Here is a 25,316-nt window from a genome sequence, read left to right as displayed (position 1 = left end):
ATAATTAATACCCAAAATAAAAAATTGGATCCTTAAAAGTCAAAATTCAAGAAAACAACACAACCATAGGGCCACACGTTCATTTTTCTAAAGAATTAGTCAAAATGTTGACTTTATTTCAGCCCTTCCCTCTTTATCATATATGATAGCTTGAAATGCTCCCACACCCACTCCAACCAGCCTCCAATGCCATTGAAGTACATAACATCTCTCTTTCTCTCTATAACAAAATGTTGGGCAAGAAGATAGGTTCAGTGAAGAACCTAGCCAAGATGGTTAGGGTTCGGGGTGGCCCGGACGCATCACAGTCCGAATGGTTACTTAGAAAAGGTGAAGAAAAAGAAGAAGTAGTGTGCACAAATATGTCGTCTTCTGATTCATCATCGTCTAGCAAAACCCCAACAGGGTTTTTCACGGTTTACATAGGGGAGGAGAGACGTAGGTTCGTCATCCCCATGAGCTACCTGTCGCACCCATTGTTCAAGATGATGCTAGAGAAGTCATCGGAGGAGTTTGGGTTCAACCAAAAGAACGGATTGGTGGTTCCGTGTAGTGTCAACGCTTTTCAAGAGGTGGTAAGTGTTGTGGAATCTTGTAATGGAAAATTTGATTTGAGTCATTTGGTTCAAGAGCTCGTTTAGTGCATAATTTATACAATTGGTAGTAGTAGAAGAGAAATAATATTGTGTATAGTAGGATTATGTATTGGTCACATTGGATTTTTGGAAGGTGTTGGTCTTAGTTTTTATACAAAAAGATCCTTTTGTCTAGTTGTTTGTCTGGTGTAGCGAACAGTAATTTATGTAGTTGATTATAGAAATAATATAATTGCGATCCCTGCCAATAACATGTTTGACGTTTTATACGGAATTGGATGATTACAAATAAAACCAATTATGTCAAGAATCGCAAGAACACTGTCGTAAGGAGGCAATGATATATGAATGTTGCTCGAGTCTAGGAACTTGTTTGATCATATCCTGAAGCAAATTTTGCCCATGTCGGGATAAAAAGTACGAGTTTGATATTCTCCTTCCAAAACGCCGACATGGTCATTGTAGTCTTTGCCTCATGATCTTCCGATAGTCAGGTTTTTTGCATTATGTGTTACTTACACGGTTTTGAATATAATAGTATAATACTAGCTTGAAGGGGAATGAAAATGGAAAAGAGTGTGGTATTTTTCGTATGGTCGACTTAATCACTAAAAATAAAACACAAAAATGGTAGATTCGAGAGACAATAAAAAAACCATCTCCAACCATACACTAAGGGACTGTTTGGCAATTGCTGAATGGTTTGGTGCTGAATGATTAAGTGGTCAGAATGATTAGGATGCTCTCATGATATAGTGCCAAATGAAATATAATTGTTTAGTAATTGTGTACAATGAAATTAGGGCTCTTAATGGTTAAGGGAGATCTAATATACAAAATCATTCAGAGAGTTTTTGAACCATTAAGAGACAGACTTTTTTTTTGCCAAACAAGATTCACCTCTTAACAATTCAGAGGTTGTCTCTTAATAAAACTATTAAGAGGTAAACAAACAACCCCTAAAAAATTCTAAGAAGCATCTTTAACATTATAATAATAATAAAATAATATATGTATTTATAAAAACTTAACATTATACATAAATATAAAAACTTTGTATTATATTAATATTTGATTTATAGATGCCAACTTTATTAACCTTCAAATATAGAGGCCAACTTTTTTTACCTCTATTTTATTAGTGTTTTAGTATTGGGTTGGAGATGAATATATATATATATATATATATATATATATATATATTCATTGGTAAAGTTGGTTTGCATGGTTTTTCTTGTATCCGAGACCCGGGTTCAGATTATGTTTATTTTATTTTTCTTCGTTTTTAGTTTTTAATTTTAGATTATTATGTTTCTAAAGTCTTTTGTAATAAAAGATTTGAACATAGGACCTCACATCTGAAGTAAAAAACTAACCACTAGACCAAATATTATTTTGTAAAAAAAAATCCATACATTTGTTTCTTAGACTCAAGTGGTGTCATCACTTGAAAAAATTAGATCCTACCTCTGCTTATAAATCTCGATTTTATACCTAAAAAGTCACTAACTTCTATGAAATAATCATGTTTCTCATTTTCAACAACTTTTCTTTTAGATTTATTATCAAATTGAAGGATGATGAGTAAATCAGTCGTGCATATTGTGCAATTATCGTTCTCATTTCTCAATTAGAGAAAACAATATTAATGGACATTGATCTAATGAACCAAACAGCTAGTAATTATGAAAAAGAAAGTTATATGATGATTATTTTTTCATTCTTACAAGATTTTAGCTTTATTTCTTTATATATTTATAAAAATTCATTTTTTTTATCAGTTATATGTATTTTACATATGTTTTATATGCTTTGCGAAAATGTCTTTTTATCTTGGAGCTCTGGGATAGGATTATGATGTGGTGGGGGTTGACCCTCGAGCTATTACTTCGGTTTCGAACATTTGGTCGTTATCTGAGTTGTTTTCTGCGTCGTCTTTGATGAGTAAGTTGTTGACATTTGTAGTCTGGATCTCTCTTTATTCGATTTGGATCTCTCAAAATAAACCCGTGTTCAGTAGTTTGTGTGGTGGTGATGACTTGTTGGTCGATATCTAAATTGTCTTGTTCTGTTGGTCGTCTCATCACACTAAAGCTTTCCTTAGGTCTTGGGCATTGTGGTGTGTACACCTGTTGCTTATTCTTGTTTACGGATTTTTTGGATATTTGTTTAATAGTAAAAAATAATTAAAATAATTTAATTATTAATTAAGTTTTTCAATAAAAGTACAGACTACTTTATTTTCAAAATTAAATATATTAAATTAACTTTGGAAAAACAATAGGGACAAAAAATTGTAATTCGTTTTAAAATTAATTGTGATTCACATTTTTTACGTTTTTTGTGAAAAAATGTTTTAAGTACTATTAAAATTTATTTGTTAAAATAAATAATTTATTGCTATGAAAAAAAAATCGTGTTTTAGATGTTAAATTGAATTATTAAATATTTATGAGTAAGTTAGAACAGTTAAATTGATACAGTAATTAAAATATATTTTTTGTTAACTTAATTAAAATATTAAAAAATATTTTTAACAAAGATTTAAAAAAAATGTGAATCACATTAATTTTAGAGTGAATTACGCTTTTGGTCCCTATAGTTTATTTAAAGATTGATTTGTCTTTTTTAACGGCGGCCAACTAACGGTGTTAAATCCAATGGTCTTAAGTGTTATGAAATTAAAAAGTTAATGACCATCAATGTAAATAGTTCATTTTAAGGACCATCAATGTTTTTTTTTCCATCCTTAAGATTCTTTTACTACAAAAATCTTCATGTGGTATGTGTTATGTTTTGGTTTTTGTTTCTTAAATATGGACGTAGCATGTTAAGAAAAATAACCCCTTCACTCTCTACAAATTTCTCCAACCACAGTCCCACTTCGTTCCACCTCCATTTCTAGATGAAGACAACAAGCAAGGAGGACGACGTTGCATCCGCCACCACTGTTATATCCACTCTCATTCAAATCGGATGCATCCCAACTACCACCATTGTCAAACGCCCTTTCCTCCAAGGAAGGTGATACATTACCGTATCCATCTCCTATTCAAGGGCTTCGGCATCGCAAGTTATTTTCTAGAGGTTTCAACCTTCTCCACCTCTGGAAAATCGAAACACCGAACAATCTCAGCTAATATTTATGTCGGTCCACTTATTGTGGATCGAATCTTCATTTTTTTTCCTCATAGTGTGCTTATCAAATCAATCTCCATGAAAAATCATTAATGACACATTCTACACAATTACTTTTGATTTTTAACATATATGATCACTTTTTTTGACATGCTTGATTTATGAATATAAGTAAAATATTTTCGAAATGTTATTTTATAAAATATGTGGGGTTCAATTTGTCAATCATCAAAACTAACAATTTTTTTCAAAAATAAATAAAACCACTCATATTTGTACAAAACATGCAAACCACTCTTATACGTTGATTTCATTATTTAATCTTATGAAAATTTTTCTTGAAAATGATTAATATTATGAAATTGTTTCATATAATATTTTTTTGTTAAATTTGTTTCATATATAGTTATGAAATTGTTTGACATAATACTTATGAAATTTTAATGAAACTGTTTCATGTATCTTTCTAAAATTAATATAATAAAGATGATAATATCCATGATTAACACCCTCCACATAAAATTGATTAACCAACCTCTCATAATTATAAAAAAATAAACAAAATAAAAATTATGATTGGTTGAATGAGATTTATACGGTTTGTACAAATAACGTGTTTTGCAAAATAAACATCCTCTCTCTCTCTCTCTCTCTCTATATATATATATATATATATATATATATATATATACACACACACACACACACATACATACACTTACATCAACCCGTCAAAGTTAGTTATTATAACTTCAAACAACATAATCACTTCCAAATACAAGGAACTAAATAACTCTTATCATAATCAGTTAACTACAGATGAAGAAATTACGCAAGTCCTTTGCTCTTATCGGTGCCTGCTTTCTTGGACCTTGAGATACATACTATATTAACTTTTGTTGAGTAAGCTCATGATTTTCAAACCAAATAATATATGCACAGATGTTACTTCAAAACAAGTAACATTAAATCTATATTGCAAGACATTGAAATTTATGTATGTAAACTTTTGACATCTTCCACGTATGCAAAGCAATACATATGATAACTCAATTGAATTGATGTAGCATGTGGGTCAACTATGACTCAACCTAGTACAGTTACCCGTGTACAGAGGTACCCACACGCTACATGTACCTTCTATCTGGACAAACCGTGAACATAGGCAACCACACGATACTTGTACCTTCTATGACCCCACACACATAACCGACTAAACATGCATAATTCAATTCAATATCAAGCTGAAAAACATTTAGCATGCTTTGAAAGCTATAAACACATTATAACACGCTCTTTCATGTTAATAAGATAAATATTGAACAATTATGAACACGTGATAATATATTTCAAAATCACGTCAAACATATTGATCATACTGAAAATACTGAATATCGTACTACCATCCAAAAACCCACATCGTAACCACCTTCACACATCCTTTCCCCGAAATCTCCCCCAAATCCACACATCTTATCCTCACTTGCTCCTCCTTTCACTCATTGTCATCTACCGGCCAAGAAAACCCACTTCCCACCGGAAAATTTATCTCTGGTTCCAACCTCCAATTCCTCGATGCTTTCAAAGTATTCCAGAAATTATTTTCTGGGTCGATGTTGTTAATCTGAATCTTTTGCAAAATCTACAATGTTGCCTAAAGCTTATATCAAACTATTAGGTTTTCTGGTGACCGGACATTCGACTCAGGCGAAAGTAAAAAGAAGTTGGCGCCGGTTGTCAAGGACCGGCGAGGCTGTTACAAAAGACGGTCAGAACTCAAAACTAAAAGTGTCGAAAGAAAAGGGTAACAAAGTAATTTCGTTTTCAAAACTGATAAGTTGTTTTAAATAAGTTAGAAGGGACTAATTTATTAAAAACTTACTATTACCGATGTCAAGTTCTTTTTTTTTTTTTTGCCCATCCAAACACTAAAAATTGTTTGTTGCCGGTACCACATCGGAATAAGTCAATAAACAGCTTTCATAAGCAATCCCAAACCCAAAAACGAACCAAACGGTATATTTCCGTTGTTCAAACGTTGCTTTAACAAGGCTAGGCACAGCCTTAAAATCGTAACCGCTCTCGATGAAGTTCAAAACTTCAGAGACTTGGCAGAACAGGTCCCTGGGATTTACATTATTGCCTCCTTTACTTTTCACTTATTTCACTTTTGGTATTACATATTATTAGCTGACAAATATCTGGTAATACCGTTTATTTCAAGAATTTGAATGTTAAAACAACTAACTTTACATATGTGAAAGGAAATGATGGGTTATTCAACAAGTTATATACATGTACGATATAATAGAATACACAGTCTCATTATAAACTGAAAATTAAAAATTAATGTAATTCTTCAATAAAGCAAGAGATTTGTGATTTATTCGAGTATTTTGTCGTATTATTATGGCTTAACATTTATCTTGCATGTTTATCCATTAATTTTATGTAATTCAATCCTGAAACTTTAAAAGTTGTAGTAATTAGTTATAAACTTAATTTTTAAAAGAATTTAAAAAATGAGATAAATGTTTAATAAGGTCATAAGATATTGAAGTTTATTGTATATAAGAAATGTTTCAATCTCGTTACTTATGAGTTGCGTTTTGATAAGGATGAAAGTTATAGTCAGAAGGGTAGGAATGGATCTTCATTATTGGATCAATTTCAATTGAAGATCAATACTATTTGGTGCATCAAGATGTATTAGATCAATTCCCTTCATAGCAATTCATGGGGTAGGATGAGATTAAAAGTAATTGAGGGTTTAGATCATTTTTTACGCTTCTCACCTTAACTCTTATTCTCACACAATCATTTATATGTTACTTATTATATATTTTATTGTAATTATATACCAAATAGAAATATTTTTATAAGTTTTTCTAGCAACGATTGAATACAACTTCAAGAAAGTTAACTTGTATTTGAAATATATATATATGATTTTTTATTAATTTAAAAATTTTATTTAGGTGTTTTGTTTAAATTTAGAGTAAATTAATATTTCGGATTTCATCTTTATGGTTTAAAAATTACGATTTTCATCACTGTAGTTTGCAATTTATTGCTATATTCGTCCCTGGATTAATTTCTATATTTAGATACAGGGACCAAAATGGTAAAAATAGTAAACCACATGGACTGAAAAAACAATAAATTGTAAGGACGAAAACCACAATTTATAAATCATAAGGACGAAAAATGTATTTTTCTATCCAAATTATTTGTTTGTTTTAATCATACAAATTAGACTAAGGGGCCTTTACCAAACATTTATCCGGGTAAGCGCTTACCAAGTCATGTTACCTCACCGGATGAATATGATAAGAACCAAGAATCTTACCCGGTAAGAGCGAGACAAAGACCATGAGTTTTACCCGGTAAGTGAGAACGACGACTTTTACCACGGTAAGCGCTTACCGAATAAATTGTTGCATACGATGTTGTTTTTGTGGATTAAAATCATACCAAGTAAGTAAATAATAGTGTTAAATTTTACCAGTAAGCACCTACCGGGTAAGTGTTTGATAAACGGCACCTAAATACTTTCATCCACCTTAATCATGCTACCGACCATTGATTGGTAGCCATTTTCATACCAACCTTAACCTCCATGTCTAGAGTTGTATTTTCTTTTCACGTAAAATCAAAGTTTTTATTTTTAAAATATCAAAGAAACGATCATTTAAATGTCGCGATAAATGTTTGTAACCGAGGATTATTCATTATTATTTATATGGTTGTGAGCGACGTCGCACATCAAAATAGAACTGTAATTAATAACGAGAAAGTAAGCCATTGATATTTATCAATAACATACCGAGAAACTTCAAAGTTCTTGCAAAAACTAATAAACTACCAAGTCACGGGAAAATCAAATATGTTGCGGATATTCAAAAGTTCAATATACTTGCAATGAACGTCTTTTGAAGGCTTCTTTGTGACGCATTTGCAAAGATATACGTTTCCTATAAGTCTTCTGTACACAAATTTTATTATACAATATATTCTAAATTCTACATATAATGAACAACTTGTGAAAAAATAATATCGTCTACATGGTAAAATAATAATATTTTTTTATCAATTCGAAGACTTGATCACTATGTTTTTTTAATAATTAAAAAACCCTAACCCATCAATACATTTATTCTTAAATTAACATCATTTGTACCGGTCCACCGAACATAACCTTAATTAATATGAGAGCGGTTTTCAAATGATCCATCCAATTTATATAAATGACCTATTTTACACAGAAAATTTTTAGGCATTTTATTTCCAAACGTAATCTGAAATATCAAAAAGATTAATAGCATTTATCTGATTTAAACCCAATACCCATTAAGATCGAAATTGTCTCAATCCTTATACATGTATCAATTTTTTGTTATGATAAGAGCATAAGACGTAGTTAAGTCAAAAAAATTGAGTCAGCCGTTGATTTGCTTTTAACTCGAGGTCAAAATATGACTATTACTTCAATAGACCACCAAAGTCATAGATGTCCATAATCGTTTTTAAAAAAAGTCAAAAAGTAAAATTTCTTTTTAGACATTTCGTCCATATCATGTATGATACAAATACACATGTCCCATCCCGTCCCACTTCAATGCCATTACATGAAACATATTTCTTTATTGCAACTATAGAGCAAAATGTTGGGGATAGGTTCACTCAACGACCTAGCCAAGAAGGTCAAGGGTTGGGGTGAACCTAAGCCTTCACAAGCCGAATGGTTACTCAAGGACAACGAAGAGGGGGTATGTTTGTCTTCTTGTTCCTCGCCAACTTGCCAAGCGCCAACTGGGTTTTTCACGTTGTACATAGGAGATGAGAAACGTAGGTTCGTTGTTCCTATGAGCTACCTGTCTCACCCTCTGTTCAAGATGATGCTAGAGAAGTCGTCAGAGGAGTTCGGGTTTAACCAAAAGAATGGATTGGTGATTCCATGTAGTGTCAATGCTTTCAGAGAGATGGTAAGTGTTGTGGAATCTTGTAATGGGAAATTTGATCTGAGTCATTTGGTTCAAGAGTTTATTTAGAGCATCCATACGTATAGTAACACTCGAAGACAATACACGGTAAAACATTATATTTTGTTCACGATATGGTGTGAATTAGTGAGTTTTCTCTTGATTGTGGGTTGGTTCAATGACAAACTTAATCACGATTGATATTATTTTAGCTGGTAAGACCATTATTGGTTTTTTTTTCCGTAAACTTTGTTCAGTAACAAAATTTAGTTTGAGGTATTAAAATTCAAAAACTTAGGAATTTCGGCTTTTGAGATATGGAAGAATTTCAAATATTTTAATTTGTTTTAATATAAAATATCTTTTTTCTTTTATAAATTATAAAATACAACATTTTAATCGTATTTTTTTATTGAAACCCAATCATATAGAATAAAGAGTCGTTGTCTCCAAATCCTTTATTTTTCTTTTGTCTTACTAATTATTTGAATACACTTTATTGTTTTTATGTAATTCATTTTTCCTCGATAAAGTGACGATGTGGTTTTATGTGATTGGTGAACAGTAAGAAGACATGGGAATTAGAAAAATTAAACTTTTACTCGATCACAATATGAACTTACATTTTTTCCTATTAGGGTCGGTTTTAGTAATGGTTTTATGTGATTGGTGAACAGTAAGAAGACATGAGAATTAGAAAAATTAACCTGTCTGTTATATTCGATCGCCCCTTGTTCGGGTTATACTACTTGTCATCTGACTTACAAGTCAAATGCCCATCCAATAAATTGTCATAAATTGTCCGGTCGGGTATGAGTCATTTAATCACTTACACGTCCTGGTTTGATCTGCATGTTCTATTTAATCACCCACTTGTCTAGGTTGTGTCACTTGTTGTGTAACTTACAGGCCAAATGTCCACCCACTAAACTGATTGTAAAAAATTTCGTATGAAACAACATGCTAGAGTTATCTGAAAACAAAATGAACACATAGCATGCAACTGATCATAAATAACACACATGCAAAATATATTGTACCATGTATGTAAACTAAAACATCATACATACGTGAACATCACCGTACATATCATATCATGCTAAAAAATACATTCATATATAGGTATGCATCTCATTGTAAGTCTCATGAAGACTCACTTGTCCATTTTATCCATTATCGATAGCTCTTGATTGAAAACCTACACATTTCATACCATAATATCTCATTAATGGGCAAACTCGACCCGACCTAAAGCCAAACCCCAAAATCGAATCTCTTCATATCTCAAATATCCCCATTTGATCCGTTAAAACCCTTGTGGATCAAACAAGGTAAAAGTCAGTCATTGGTCAACTCAGTCAACCTCTACTAACTTTAGTTAAACCCTAAGTCTAAATCTCAATGGCGTCCCAACAAAAATAATAATTTTAGAATCTTATAAATACATCTCTCCAAATTAAAGTGTCTCAATAAAAATTTAATTCAAATTGCGATACTTTAATCCCATTATTAAATCATCAAAACAATTTAATAATCCTCTAAGTATTACGTTTGATAAGGACTCTTAACATTAATTTATTCTTTTAACAACTAAGGAAACTTTTGTTCCATATTAACGTGTCTTCCAATTAGTAATATCAAGCCATGGACGGACCCATAATTTTTTTCAAATGGTGGCATCATTTGACCATAAGAAAAAAAAATTGGAATTTTTTTTCAAACGGTGACATATTTTTACTATATGAAACAAATATACATAATTTTTTCCAAATGATGACACCATTTGACTAAGAAAATGACACTAACAGGATTTGAACTTGGGTGTGGGGTGGAATAAAAGCCTTGCAAACCAACTCTACCAAATAAAACTGGTTCTCATTGTAGTTTCAAAATCTATACGGTGGCACAACAAATTAATACGGTTGCACCGTTCACGAAACCTAATTTTTTACCTTTTGGCGGAGAAATAATACGGTGGCACGTGCCACCTATACCACAAATCTAGATCCGTCCATATTTCAAGCATATATTAAATTATTAAATAATTTAATAAGTCACTTAGAAAAGGAATTAATTAATTAATATTAATTTTTTAAAATAAATTATTATATTAATTAAATAACATATTAGTAAAATTTTGAAATAAATTTAATCAACCAATATAGCTTATACAATATAATTAAATCTGAACCTAAATAATTTTATTGGGTCCAAAAACCTAATCATCGTGACCGAACTAAGAAAAATTAAGGGGTCATTTATCAAACGTCCATCCGGGTAAGCGCTTTCCAAATCACATTACTTTATCGGACCAGATGAATATGACAAGGATCAAGAATCTTACACAGTAAGAGCGAAACAAAGACCAAAAGTCTTACCCGGTAAGTGAGGGCGACGATTCTTACTACGGTAAGCGCTTATCGAGTAAATTGTTGCATACGATGTCATTTTGGTGGACTAAAAATCTTACTTGGTAAGTACATAATAGTATTAAATTTTACCGTTAAACATTTACCAGGTAAGTGTTTGATAAACGATCCTTAAGTAGCCCAAAATTAATTTATTATACATTTATACATGAAATAAAACTTAAATAAAATAAATTAATGGACTCCGTTTAAAGGACCAAGTCCATGTGTCCAACTCCAACATACATGGCTCAAACCTCAAACAAACTTTATGGCCCAACGACCGACCCAGATCTGCCGGCCCAATGCCAACGTCCGGCCGAACTCGTCGGTTGCACGCTTGCGCCTAGACTCGCCTAAACCCGTCGGCCTCGTTTTTTTTAAACATTTTTGTTGATTCTTTTGCTAAAGTTTTAGAAAATCATTTTCCTTAATCTTAGGAACAAGAATAAACAAAATCATCAAGTATTGAATCTCATTTTCTCATAAAGTTTATGCTTTATAACCACTTGAGAATCTGTAAAAAAAAAAAAAAAACTCAAAATCACACCTTCTAAACCAAAATCTGATACATAAGATTATTAAGGTTCGATTGAGGACTGAAAAGGGAATCTAAACATATAAATAACTTGAAATTTGGTTGAGTGTCTTGCCCTCAATCCTCAAAAACTGATACTTCGATTAGAAGATGAGGGAACTCATAGGAAGGGGGACGAACTGCCGAATTGACATTTGTCCAATTTTTCTCCCGTTCTCATCGTTTTCTAAAATTTATCGAACAAAAATATAGTTGGTGATAGCGGCTACTTAAATATGAATTTTTTGTCTCTTTCGTTGCCCTGGTGAGCAGGAGCCTTCAAAGTTCAACCATGTCAAGTGGCTTTCAAGAAATCAAAATTTTCCTATTCATAAAACAGGTCCCTCAAGTATGAGAAAGTTGACGTCGACATACCTCCTGAACTATCAAATAATGACATTTGCCCCTGGCTTCAAAACTTTGGCCAATATTACATTTTTTTTTATCATGACTTGACATTTTCTTTCATTTTTTAGTCGGATTGAACATGAACTCTTTTTTTTCACTTCTACTTTCATTAAATGGCATGATTGGCCCATTTTCACGTTTTTCTTCGCATCTTTTGGTTCGATAAAATAAAAATCAATTTATTTTATTTTTCTTCTCCCTTTTCTTTTCATACTTAAACACGTTTTTGGGTGTCACACAAAAAAAGTACATTCAACGGTAATTAAGTATGTGATGCCAACAAACAAGTAATGCGGAAAACAAAGTATGATTGAAAGCACAACGAACAATCAACCAAATAATTACAAAAAAACATAGAAGACACAAAAGATTTACGTGCTTCCGCCACAAGTATGGCGTTGTACGTCCACAAGGAAGATGATGAACTTTTGTTGATGGAGAACATCTAAACACTAAAACGAAATTAGAAAACGTAAATGGTAGTTTTACAAAATTATTTATAAAAAATGTATTTTAGCCATTATTGTTATTTCACTTAAATTTTGAAACTACAACCTACAAAGGAATCAAACAACTTTAATTCATTTACAAATTTAATTTTAACTGTATAAGACTATATTTGGTAAAATAGCTGATAAACAAATAATGTTTAACAAAACTAGTTGATAAGAATATAAAATGAATAAAAAAAGCATCTTGAAAATTTAATCAACTATAATAGTTCAAAATACAATTGAAATAAATTTTTAATAATATAATGCATGAACTAATACAAACCGGATGGTAAAAAATATAATATATCGATTATAAGAATTTCAAATTGATTATTAATTTGGTAAAATAATTAAAAAAAAATATTATTTATGATTTTAAATAATCATTACATATAATATATCGATTATATATTTTTTTTTGTTAAGTTATGCGAATTTTTGTTTTTTTTATAATTTTCTTCGTAAACATAGTTTAAGGTGACATTTATTTTTTAAGAGATACTGAAGTTTAAATTCTTATTTCATATATGGTTAATAAGAGATGGTGCTGAAGTCTGAATCAATAATACTATTTGTTTTTGTAAACTGATTATTGTCTGAATTTATTTAAATTGTCTATTTTACCGATGAGAAAATTATAATACTGAATTTATAGATAAATTTATACAATTTCACATATTTATTCATCATGATTACGAAATTTATATTTAAATTATATAATTAACATTCATTTAAACGAAAATATGTCATTAACGGTATTTAATACATTTAAATTCTATTAAAATACATCAATTAAGAGATGTGAGGATTGATTTGGGAATGCTTAATTAAGAAAAATGATCGATTAAGGTTAATTAATTGAAAAACGTTGTTGCTAAAGGTTTCGAAAACAATAAAAAGCAAATAATATATTGGTTTATCTCTTAACAAATAAAGTTGGAAGTTAGAAAAACAAGTGGTCTAAATAACCCTATTTCTAAAAAAATCAAACATAAATGTTAAATAAGAGTTTTTTTTTTAAAACAAACAAAGGAAAAATTCTTGAAAGGGCAATTTCGTCAACTCATCTTTCGACAACACAGACACCGTCAGATCAAACTCCTCATAATTGAACAGCCAGATCGAAAGTGGAGAGCGGTCCTTCAAAAATTCAAAACACCCGATTCATCCCGCTGCTTTTCATTTCCATCGAATCAAACTGTTTTGGAGAGAGAAGGCAACCATTATTCGATCGAAGCAAAGCAAGCTGCAAAATTCCCTCTTTCACACACCTGCGCGCAGAATCTGTGTGTAAAATGTCCGGTCGCCATGAGAAAGGCGTCAATGTCCAAGTGCTATTACGTTGCAGGTACTGAAGTGTTTATTCTACTCTCTATTCTTTCTTCTTATTGAAGGTAGAAGTAAAAGCTCTCTTAGGGTTTGATGGGTATTGTAATTTTCAAATCTGTTTTGAAATCATTTTTTGTGTGGTAATTTGTGTATTGAAATGTATCGTTGTTTTGTTTGGTAGGCCGTTTAGTAACGATGAGGTGAAGAACAATGCACCTCAGGTGGTGACTTGTAACGAGTATCAGAGGGAAGTTGCGGTTTCACAGAGCATTGCTGGGAAACAAATAGATAGGGTTTTTACGTTTGACAAGGTAACACTATTTACGATGATGTGCATTTGCAATCGCATCTGGATTGGGGATTTATAGACTTGGGCAAGCCGTTTCTCGTTTTTGTGTGAATCTTTTTGAAGTTTATGAGTCGAGTGATACGGTTCACTATTTCAATTTATTCCTTTACTCGTTAATGAAGAAAAGGTTAAGGGCGTGCCTTACACCTTTGTTTCAATTGGTCTATTTAACCAGATATGTAGACAAGAGGATGGCTCATTGTCTTTTATATATGAAGACCCCTGATTCCCTCTCCAAGAAAACAATCATAAAGAGATAGGGGAGAACCCTACATATACATGTGAGTCGTATCACTGTGGCTAGCCGACCTGAGACTCCATCACGCCCTTCAAATGGAGGCTAGGATAGATTGGGTGTAGGTGAGCCCCCAAGGTGCTAGACGCCCGCTTTGGTGATATGTTTGGATATGTGCAACCTTTTTGAATCTCTATTTAAAAGAGTCCTTGTAAAGTGGAGGAGGTTCTTACATATATATGAGTTTGATGGATTGTATCTAGCCGATGTGGGACTCTGACATGCCCCTCAAACAGAGGCGGAAAGAGTCCACCAAGTCCTTAGGTGGTATTAGATGCCAGCTTTGATGCCTTGTATGTGGAACCTTTGATTCTCTCTCTAAAAGAGCCTTCGTAGAGAGGGGAGATCTGTACATGTATAAAGGTGTGTTGGTTGGTGACTACTGGATGTGGGGATCCAATAATAATAATAATATCATATTAGCTTCATAGTAAAACCATTCAAGAATTGAGATATCATAATTGGAGAGACTCTTCTTTTAGCAGTATCATATAGTCATTAGTTTTAAAAAAGAACTCCAATTCAAATTCCTAAACGGGGTTGAAGGCAATAATTTTGATCTATCTTTTTTCCCCAAGCGAAGGGAACGCTAAACAAAGAAAATAGTCATACACCATGTTAGGAATTGGACTCAAATGGATGATCACTAGTTCAGAGTCTATATTTCTGACACAATTACTCATGATAAATTACAAAATAATGAATTGACTATTTATTGAATTTTTTAGGAGTCACCATCATTTAACAAGTAAACTCTTTAATATAAAAAATAACCAAACAAAACCTTGCCCATGAAAGTCAAATTTATCAATATTTTGTTATTATTACCAATGCGAATGTAGTCTTGTATTGGAACTTACTAAAAGGGATGCATTGCATTTATTCTAGGGCATCCCTATTAGGATATTGCCATGTCTGTTTTTAAAGAGAGGGAGGATCATAGATCCAAGAAAAACAAAAAAACTCCAGTTATTGCATGGACCAATACTGGTTATTCTCACTTACTTTTGGTTGATAATGGCTGGTTATTAGATGAGCAATCAATGATTATGGGTTTTCTGAATATATGCAGGTTTTTGGTCCTACAGCCCAGCAAAAAGACTTGTATGAACAAGCTGTTATTCCAATTGTACATGAAGTTTTAGAAGGATTCAATTGCACCATTTTTGCCTATGGACAGACAGGCACAGGAAAAACTTATACTATGGAAGGAGAATGTAAGAGGTCAAAGGTATTATATTTTAAACTTACATTAGCCTTAAAGCATGTATTAATTCTTTGTTTCAATATCTAATAATGCATTGGTAATGTATTCTCAGAGTGGGCCTAATGGAGAGCTGCCACCAGAAGCAGGTGTAATACCTAGATCTGTGCAACAAATATTTGACACATTGGAGGGTCAGAATGCGGAGTATAGTGTTAAAGTAACTTTCTTAGAGCTATATAATGAGGAAATTACCGACTTGCTTGCTCCAGAAGAGATATCAAAACTTGGTGTTGAGGATAAGCAGAAAAAACTATTGCCACTCATGGAAGATGGCAAAGGTGGAGTTCTTGTGAGAGGTTTGGAAGAGGAGATTGTAACTAGTGCTAGTGAGATTTTCACATTACTTGAGAGGGGTTCTGCCAAACGTCGAACTGCAGAGACCTTATTAAATAAACAATCAAGGTTACAGTTTTTTCTGCAAGCTATTCAAAAATCCTAATAACTCATAATCCTTACCTGTAAGGCTATCTCTTATGTTTCAGTCGGTCACATTCACTTTTTTCTATTACAATACACATTAAAGAGTCAACCCCAGAAGGTGAAGAACTTATCAAATGTGGCAAACTGAATCTGGTTGATTTAGCTGGTTCGGAAAACATTTCTCGTTCAGGTGCGAGGGAGGTAATAAATTCAACAAATCTTCATTGACTATTATTTGAGTTTTCATTTTCAAATTATGAGTATGCTATGTGCTAACAATTGTGGTGAATTTTTGTGTTGCCTTTTCGTGTTATAGTTCTTTCTGTATTCCTCTGGTTTTCATTAAGTTTGTAATTTTTTAGGGCCGTGCAAGAGAGGCTGGAGAAATTAATAAAAGTTTACTTACTTTGGGACGAGTAATAAATGCTTTAGTGGAGCATCTTGGGCACATCCCTTATAGGTTTGGCTTATTTCCTGAATTGTCTAGATTTCCTTCCCCTTCAGTTATTTATGCTCTTTTTGAAGTGGATAATGTTTCTGAGCTTTAAATTGATAATATTTTGGAACCACTTTTATATATTCTCTCTCCTTTTCATATATATATATATATATATATATATATATCCTTTTCTAATGCTAATTTTCTGTGGTAATTTAAATTCCAGAGATAGCAAGCTCACTCGTCTACTTCGTGACTCATTGGGTGGAAGGACCAAAACATGTATCATTGCCACTGTATCACCTGCTGTTCATTGTCTGGAAGAGACCTTGAGCACATTAGATTATGCCCACAGGGCAAAAAATATAAAGAACAAGCCAGAGGTATTGCCACTGTCTACACACTAATTGGGCTATTCTTAATCTTGCTTTACGTATCTGTCAATTGAATTCTCACTTCATATTCATTAATGTGTTTTAGTCTATAGTTAAACATGGAATTTGATATCCATTCTTCTGTGTTATCCTTTTGCTTCTTATGTAGTCATCTTGGTCTTGAACTCTAGTCAGGATAGCATCTCTATACTATATCTGAGATGGTATTGTCATGTGTTGCCAAGTAAAATAATTTTTTGGGAGAGTTTCTGTGTGATGGATTACCTTGAAATGCTTAAGCATTCTGATTATTTTACAGTTTATTTTTTTGAGTTTTTGGTGGTTTTACTGACCAAACAATCTAATCCATTTTCAATTTATGTTATTTTTGTGTATCTGTAGGTAAATCAGAAGATGATGAAAACAACTCTAATCAAGGATCTTTATGGTGAAATTGAAAGACTCAAAGCTGGTAATTTAGCTGCATTTTTGATAATGCCTTGGATGGGAAATAATTTGGACGAATGAGTTGGTAATTGTATCTTTTGTGAAAATTTTCAGAGGTTCATGCTTCCCGTGAGAAAAGTGGTGTTTATCTACCAAAAGAGCGATATTACCAAGAGGAAGTGGAAAGAAAGGTACTGCAATTTTTGGCCTTAATATTATCATTAGGATGTATCACATCATAGTAATTTTTAATACCATGGAGCTATTTTGAGAATTTCTGTTTTACCCTTGTTTTCTATCTTCATTTTCTACAACGAACTTATGATGCACCCATTTGAGGTTTGCATCAGATGCACCTATTCTTATGATGCTATTTTTGTATAGGCAATGGCAGATCAGATCGAACAAATGGGAATTAAGATAGAAAACCAACAAAAGGTAACTGTTATTTTAGTGTATTTGTGTGCTAGGAGCAAACTAATGTTTGGTCATGTAGTTCAGGTGTTGCTGCAATCTCTTTCTTGCTTACTCTTTGGTTCAAATACAGCAATTTCAGGAATTGCAAACTCAATTTAATGCTCGGGTAGAGGAGTGCACTGATCTGAGCAACAAACTTGAGTCGACACAGGTAAATCAACTTGTCATTGACTGCATTGTTGTGGGATTCTTTATGGTATCTTTGATGAATATCTGCCTTTTCCATTATCTTTTCTTTTTTCTCCCTAGAACAACTTGAACCAAACCAATAAGGTGTTAGCTAATACTGAGGACACACTGAAGAGATGTCAATATGCTCTCAAGGAGCGAGATTTTATCATATATGAACAGAAAAAAGCAGGTATATCTGATTGTTTTTTGGTGTCAATGTTTTTGTCACTTTGCATCTTTTACATCAAGCTGAATATTGGATACAGAGAATGCGTTGGCTCATCAAGCATGTGTTCTTCGATCTGACTTAGAGAAAGCTCTTCAGGACAATGCATCATTATTTATGAAGATTGGTATGCATTCTCTTATATATGTATATGGTCATGTTTTTCTATTAACTTCTGTTTGGATCTCTTACTATTTGCTTCTCAACTTTATGCAGCAAGAGAGGATAAACTGAATGCTGGTAATAGGTCAGTTGTAAATAAATTCGAGTCTGAGCTTGCCCGGGATGTTGGCTCTCTTTGCAACATGGTGGCTGCATCTATATCTCAGCAAAACGAACAGCTTCAGTGCATCGAGAAGTTTTGTCACACTTTCATCAACATTAATGATCAGGTACTGCTTGATTTGTGGCATGGGATACTCTATATGTCCAATCTTTTGTCATCGACATATTTAGTCTTTCCTTGACTGCCAGGCATGATAGCCTCAACGTTTATGGTAATGAAACGAATTGATCTTTGAAAGCTCAAATGTCAAAAGGGTTTGTTTACCTTTTCTATTCTAGGCTTCTAGCACAATTTCCGGAGGAAGAAGAAAACACGTTGCCTAATGTTAATTCTTTGTCCAGAATTATTACACATTTTTTTGTGGTTCGATGCATACAAGTTTACTTGATCGTTTTTCTTGTAGCTTTAATTGTTTTTATGATTTAGGCCATCACAGACTTGAAGAAAAAAGTATCTGCATCGAGGAATTTGTATATTTCTCACATTGAGGCACTGGAAAATGTTGTACGTTTGCACAAAGCAAGTGCTAATGGAAGTTTAGAGGATATTTCAGTCTTGGCTTCTTCTAATGCTCATTGTGTTGAAGAAGTAAGTACAAAAAATTATAGCATTCATAAGACTTGTTTCTACACTTAAATCAGTACACAATCTGACTATTCTTTTTATTAGCTCTTAGCTGAAGAAGCTACAGAAGGACATGCTATATTTGATGAGCTTCATGGCTCTTTATCAACTCAGCAAGGAGAGATTGCACTTTTTGCTAGAGAGCTCCGAAAGGTGTGCTTTCTTGTTTATATCATTCCCCCAAAATCTGAAATTTGATTATCTAAAAGTTTTGAACTAAATTTTTTAAGCTTTTATGCATGCATGGTTTCTGAGTGAGTGTATTATCTTCACTGGGTGTGAAAAAGGCTAGATGCCTGCTGACCTTCTGTTTTTATTTCTCTTGTTGCCTTTTGATCTATGATCTCTGAAGAATAATATTATATGCTTAATTTTCTTACGTTAAATGGGATTTGGCATCTTCAAAATATTTCAGAGATATAATGTCAGCATCCACCACACAACAAATATATCCGAGTTCATTCATGGTATTTTCGATAAGCTGATGGAAGAATCCAAAGATCTGGGAAGTCATGCTAATCAAGTCGATGAGATACAAACAAAGAGTATTGAAGAGTTTCAGAAGGCATATGAGGTACGTTAAAAAACAATGCAGATGTGAAATAACACCTTTTGCAAGCCGAAGGTATTCATGGAATGGTAGCTGTACTGTCTGGGTAGAGGACAGGTCTGCGTACATCCCATCCCGACCCCACCTCCGCGTGGGATATACTGAGGTTGTTTGTTCATTTCTAACTTTTGAAGTATAAATTCCTTCAGGAGCAATCAAAATCTGATGCACAGAAGCTTATTGCTGATGTTACAAGCTTAGTCTCAAATCATATCAGTCGTCAAAAAGAGATGGTTTGTTTGCTTCTATTATAATTCCCCTGTCCTCGGTTTTTATGTTTTTGTTTAAATGTAGTTGATGGTTAAACCTACAGGTGGATGCACGTTTAGCTGGTATCAGAGAAACTGCTGCTGGAAGTAAGACAGTTCTGGATGGGCATGTTTCTTCGATCGAAGGAATCACAACGGATGCCAAAAGAAAATGGCAAGAGTTTTCTTTGCAAGCAGAAACTGATGCAAAAGACAGTGCTGAATTTTCTGCTGCTAAACACTGTCGCATTGAGTTATTGCTACAGAAATGGTAAAAAGGAAATGCCCTGCAATATACTTTGGCAGAATTCGTAGTTTCTTTCTTTGATCTTAACTAGAAGCGCTTATCTAATTGATGGTTCCTTCCAACCTTTACCTCCAGTGTTGATACAACTGAAATGGCACTGAAGCATTCCAAAAAGACCCATGAGTCTGTGACTGACATGGGTAGAAAACACGTCTCAGCAATTGAAATCCTTGTCTCGTGAGTTATTCCCACTTTTCTAGTCTAAGTTTTTGAACAATTATATAGTTTCTTTACTTCCAGAAAAATCGTGGTCCCTCGTCTATTCTTATATCATAGAGCAATGCAACAAACTGTAAAATGTTTTTTTGTTCAAACTCTGCAGAAGTGCTTCTGGGAGCAATGAACATCATGCTTCTGAGATTAGTTTTGCAAGGGCCACTGCTGAAGAGGATGTGTCGAAGAATAGTATGGACATCATTAAGCACATGGAGGGTAAGTTTAGTGGAATCATATGTTGTCTTTTGCCTTATCATTTATTTGTTCAGAGGGGGTTTTCATGATATAGTGTTCATCAATCATTCTTTTGTTAATGTTCATATCTCGTGACAGTCTAAAATGCTATGCCAAGTTGCATCAACACAACATATATGAACTGGAATGTTAATGATAGTCATTTGTTGGATTATAGTTTTCAGTAGCGGGGATGCTTTTAGCTTTAGTTATGTTTTAGTTTGTACCAACTCTGCTGTTTTAATGTTCCTGATTCTGTCCTTATTCCCCATGAATTTTTTCTTGAAAACTCTTGCCAACATGGAAGGGGCAATGGTTTGAATTGGCAGACTTTATAATGATTGTAGTAAGTAGTTGCATTGTTAAAAATGATATGCTGATTGGTGGTGTGTCAAACAATGAACCATTTGTCACTAATCATGTTCCATTTGTGGATATTGTTTACAGTTACATCACAAGAAGAACAAGAGGCTGTTTGTGGAATTTTAGAAACCACAAAAGCTCAAGCCACTGTTCTTGAAAGTTTACGAGAGAATCACTCCACGCAATCTGGTGCAATACAGCAGAAAGCTTGTGATACTTTTCAGCAGAAATATATGGTAAGATGATAATACTGATTATGGATTGGATAAGCTTTTTGTTGGTATTCTGAAATGCTTGTTTTTGAGCAGGATTATGAAGCATCTGGAGATACTCCTGTAAGATGTGAGAGTGATGTCCCAAGTAAGATGAGTATAGAGTCGCTTCGAGCAATGCCAATGGAAAGTCTTGTGGAGGAATTCAGGGAAAACCATTCAAAGGGACCCAAGATTTCTGCTGCTACTTTGCGATCGCCCCTTGCAGAAATCAACAACCAATGAGGATCCATCTGTAGTTGTTAGTGTGTATAGTGAAAACACGAGGATAGTGTGACAGGTTCACATAATTCCTGCTTGGGATTCAGATTCAGAGATGGGTTTGTTGTGTATTTTTATTAGCATTATGTAGTAATGTAAGATTGTTCATCACTTGGAGAGAAAATTTCAATCATTTCTTGTATCACAACATATTCAGGTGCTTTTCTTTGACAGCAGATGCTGACTGAAACAAGATCCCTTTTTATTCTGTTGTGTTGTGTGATATCATACACTCTTGGAGGCTTTTGAATCATGGTGTATTCAATATTGTATCAAAATGAAATATATTTGTATTGAGGGTTGTGTTCTTGTGAGAATGAAATTTATGGTGAGAATAGTAAGAAATGATCTTCAACCTTGGATCATATCTGATAAAGATCAACACTAAAGAGATGTATCACATCAATTCTTGTATTAAGTGCAATTCATGGGGTGTGGATATGATCAAAATATAAAAGTTTAATGATTTTTTTATTCAAAAAATAGTTCAAGGACTTAAATCATTGAAAATGAGAAAGTTTAATGATTTTTTTCATTCAAAAAGTAGTTAATAACTAAAACATTTTATTTGATTTTTTTGAAATTGTTTCTTAATTTTAATAAGAAAAATATTGTTTATAGCTTTGGGATCGTACATCAACGCTTCTCTCTTTCGGTATTACCAAATACATAAAATCATACGCAGCTGTCGACTTCAATGTTCAAACTCAGAAATCAAAGATTGATTACTGCATTTATATCTATTGAATCCCAAACTTTCTGCTCTGTTGCTTCTCCCTTATCAGTTCTTGATGATGGCCAATCCCATGAACACAACACCCCAATTCTCAGTACCCAAGTTCAAGAATCATCATTTCTGGACCCAAGATTCTACCTTTCTGCCCTAATTAACTGTAAAAATCTGCAACAGATTAAATCCCTTCACACCCAATTGTATGATGATGGCTTGCTCAATGATCTTTATATACTTAACAAGCTTTTGTACATGTATGTACGTTACAATGGAGTGGATGATGCCTATAACCTATTCGATAAAATGCCTGAAAGAAACCCGGTTTCTTGGAGTGTTATGATTGGTGGATTTGCTAAGGCTGGGAATTATAAGAAATGTTTTGAGACATTTAGGGAATATATCAGGTCTGGGGAACAGCCAGATGTTTACACCTTGCCCTCTGTGGTAAGAGTTTGTAGGGATAGATTGGATCTCAAAATGGGGAGATTGGTTCATCAAATTGTGCATAAATTTGGATTGAACATGAACACTTTTATTTGTGCAGCGATTGTCGACATGTATGCAAAATGTGGGGTCATCGATGATGCAAGAAAGCTATTCAATATGATGACGAAAAGAGATATTACGACCTGGACCGTCATGATCGGTGCCTACACTGCTTGTGGGAATGCTAGCGAATCATTAGTTTTGTTTGATCAGATGCAAGAAGTTGGTATTGTGCCCGATAAGATTTCCATGGTGACAGTAGTAAATGCTTGTGCAAAATTAGGCGCTATGCATAAGGCTAAACATGTGCACGATCTTATAAGGAGACAATACCGCTCATTAGACGTGATTCTTGGAACTGCAATGATTGATATGTATGCAAAATGTGGAAATCTTGAATCTGCTCGAGAGATATTCAATGGGATGAAAGAAAAGAATGTTATTTCTTGGAGCACGATGATTGCAGCTTATGGGTATCACGGGAAAGGTCAAAAAGCACTCGAATTGTTCCCTATGATGTCAAAAACTGGAATCACACCAAACAAAATCACCTTTGTTTCGCTTCTTTATGCTTGTAGTCACTCCGGTTTGGTTGAAGAAGGCCTTCAGGTTTTCTCGCAGATGCAAGAAAAATACTTCATAAAACCGGATGTGAAGCACTATACGTGCATGGTTGATCTCTTGGGCCGAGCTGGAAGACTCCATCAAGCATTCAATTTGATTGAAAATATGACAGCCGAGAAAGACGAAGGTCTATGGAGTGCGTTACTCGGAGCCTGTAAAATCTATAATCACGTAGAAATGGCACAAAAAGCAGCCGAATCTCTTCTTGAAATCCAGCCTCACAATGCCAGTCACTACGTGTCACTTTCTAACATTTACGCCAAAGCCGGGAAGTGGGAAAATGTGGCCAAGATTCGGACACAAATGGTTAGCCAAAACTTGAAAAAGACCCCTGGTTGGACATGGGTTGAAGCACGCAACGATTTCCACAGATTTTGCAGTGGTGATCACACACATAGTGAATCGAAGGCGATCTACGAGAAACTTGATAGTTTGATACAGAAGTTGGAGTTGTGTGGTTATGTTCCTGATACAAATTTTGTGTTGCATGATGTTAATGAGGAGCTTAAACTGGGAAGCTTGTATGCACACAGTGAAAAGCTTGCAATTGCATATGGGATTATCAGTACACCAGAGAAAAGTCCAATCCGTATGACGAAGAATCTCCGGGTTTGCGGTGATTGTCATACGTTTATCAAATTTGTATCGACTGTCGAGAAAAGGGAAATAATTGTCCGGGATGCAAAGCGGTTTCATCATGTTAGTGAAGGTGTTTGTTCGTGTGGCGACTATTGGTAAGCCGTTAGATATGAAGTATTATCGAGACTAGAGATGCATAAGAACCGGCACCGAAAGTTGTAATAAAAATATAAGAGTTCTTTAAATTTTATTAAATCATATATGATATAAGTGAAGGAATTGAATTTCATAATTTAACCAACACCGTCCACCACTTGCCCCACCACAACCATGTTACTATTGTCACTACCTATAATATCCGTGTTTTCGTTAACTCGTACAAATTGGGGTAAGAAAATTTTGGTAGAATTATGCATGATATATTTGTACCCTATGCTTAACCAATTTGTACCCTAGACTAGTTTTACGTCAAAAATGTGTTTATACCTATATTGACGTAAAGTTGGAATTTAACTTAAAGGGTAAAAACCGTCAAATAGTTAAACTATATATATATATATATATTATATATTATATATATTATATATTATATATTATATATATATATATGAGGCGGTGGGAAAAAAAAAAAAAATATTAAATATATATATATATATATGAACCGCCTCTCTCTCTCAACTCTCTCTCATTCTCTCTCTCATTTTCTCTCTCTACAATTTTCTCTCTCTACAATTCTCTCTCGTCTTCTCTCTAGATTTTACGTCAAGTTAGTAAGGGGATCGAGGCAACAATTATATATTCGGAATCCACTCTCCGAACTCTTCTTAAAGGTATAAGTTTCATTTAGTTTCATTAAAGTGTTTATTTTAGGATTGTTTAGATCGGTTATAAACTGTGTTTATATCTAAGTTTACGGATTGATATTGTCATATTTATGATATATTTGATGTTTATAATGCTAGAACTGGTTATATTGATGTAGAAATGGAAAGGGTATATTATCGTTTCAATATGATTAGATTGTGGGTAAATGTTTAACCGTACACAAATTGTTCGGTTAAATGTCGAAAGGAGTA

General features: G+C 33.4%; 3 protein-coding genes and 1 pseudogene across 3 annotated transcripts; all 4 read left to right on the top strand.

The window, feature by feature from the left end:
• Nucleotides 1–175: 175 nt before the first annotated feature.
• Nucleotides 176–805, top strand: LOC112507927 (auxin-induced protein 15A-like). Its single transcript, XM_025112679.1, has one exon. The coding sequence runs from the start codon at nt 231–233 to the stop codon at nt 639–641; it is 411 nt and encodes a 136-aa protein (XP_024968447.1). The 5' UTR covers nt 176–230; the 3' UTR covers nt 642–805.
• Nucleotides 806–8,314: 7,509 nt separating this feature from the next.
• Nucleotides 8,315–8,785, top strand: LOC112505772 (annotated as a pseudogene).
• Nucleotides 8,786–13,898: 5,113 nt separating this feature from the next.
• LOC112507693 (kinesin-like protein KIN-5C) lies at nt 13,899–21,999 on the top strand. The gene is made up of 23 exons (XM_025112360.1): nt 13,899–13,951; nt 14,114–14,243; nt 15,649–15,807; nt 15,896–16,245; nt 16,326–16,464; nt 16,626–16,723; nt 16,929–17,085; nt 17,479–17,548; nt 17,638–17,714; nt 17,908–17,961; nt 18,071–18,151; nt 18,250–18,361; nt 18,438–18,524; nt 18,614–18,789; nt 19,110–19,271; nt 19,353–19,460; nt 19,723–19,881; nt 20,067–20,150; nt 20,231–20,436; nt 20,548–20,649; nt 20,795–20,904; nt 21,370–21,521; nt 21,594–21,999. The coding sequence occupies exons 1-23, from the start codon at nt 13,899–13,901 to the stop codon at nt 21,780–21,782; spliced, it is 3,015 nt and encodes a 1,004-aa protein (XP_024968128.1). The 3' UTR covers nt 21,783–21,999.
• A 516-nt stretch (nt 22,000–22,515) lies between these two features.
• LOC112507893 (pentatricopeptide repeat-containing protein At2g03880, mitochondrial-like) lies at nt 22,516–24,465 on the top strand. The gene has a single exon (XM_025112640.1). It carries the CDS (start codon nt 22,516–22,518, stop codon nt 24,397–24,399), a length of 1,884 nt encoding a protein of 627 aa, XP_024968408.1. The 3' UTR covers nt 24,400–24,465.
• Nucleotides 24,466–25,316: the final 851 nt, after the last annotated feature.

Source organism: Cynara cardunculus (genome assembly GCF_001531365.2).
Source record: "Cynara cardunculus var. scolymus isolate 2C chromosome LG 2, CcrdV1, whole genome shotgun sequence".
In the NCBI taxonomy this organism is placed as follows: Eukaryota; Viridiplantae; Streptophyta; class Magnoliopsida; order Asterales; family Asteraceae; genus Cynara; species Cynara cardunculus.
This window is presented reverse-complemented; position numbering and strand designations above follow the sequence as displayed.

Bases quoted from the DNA above. Each gene is read 5' to 3' on its own strand.
- LOC112507927 (XM_025112679.1), top strand. From the start codon at position 231: ATGTTGGGCAAGAAGATAGGTTCAGTGAAGAACCTAGCCAAGATGGTT.
- LOC112507693 (XM_025112360.1), top strand. From the start codon at position 13,899: ATGTCCGGTCGCCATGAGAAAGGCGTCAATGTCCAAGTGCTATTACGT. The intron at 20,905-21,369 runs GTAAGTTTAGTG...TATTGTTTACAG, and splicing joins CATCATTAAGCACATGGAGG to TTACATCACAAGAAGAACAA. The intron at 21,522-21,593 runs GTAAGATGATAA...GTTTTTGAGCAG, and splicing joins CTTTTCAGCAGAAATATATG to GATTATGAAGCATCTGGAGA.
- LOC112507893 (XM_025112640.1), top strand. From the start codon at position 22,516: ATGTTCAAACTCAGAAATCAAAGATTGATTACTGCATTTATATCTATT.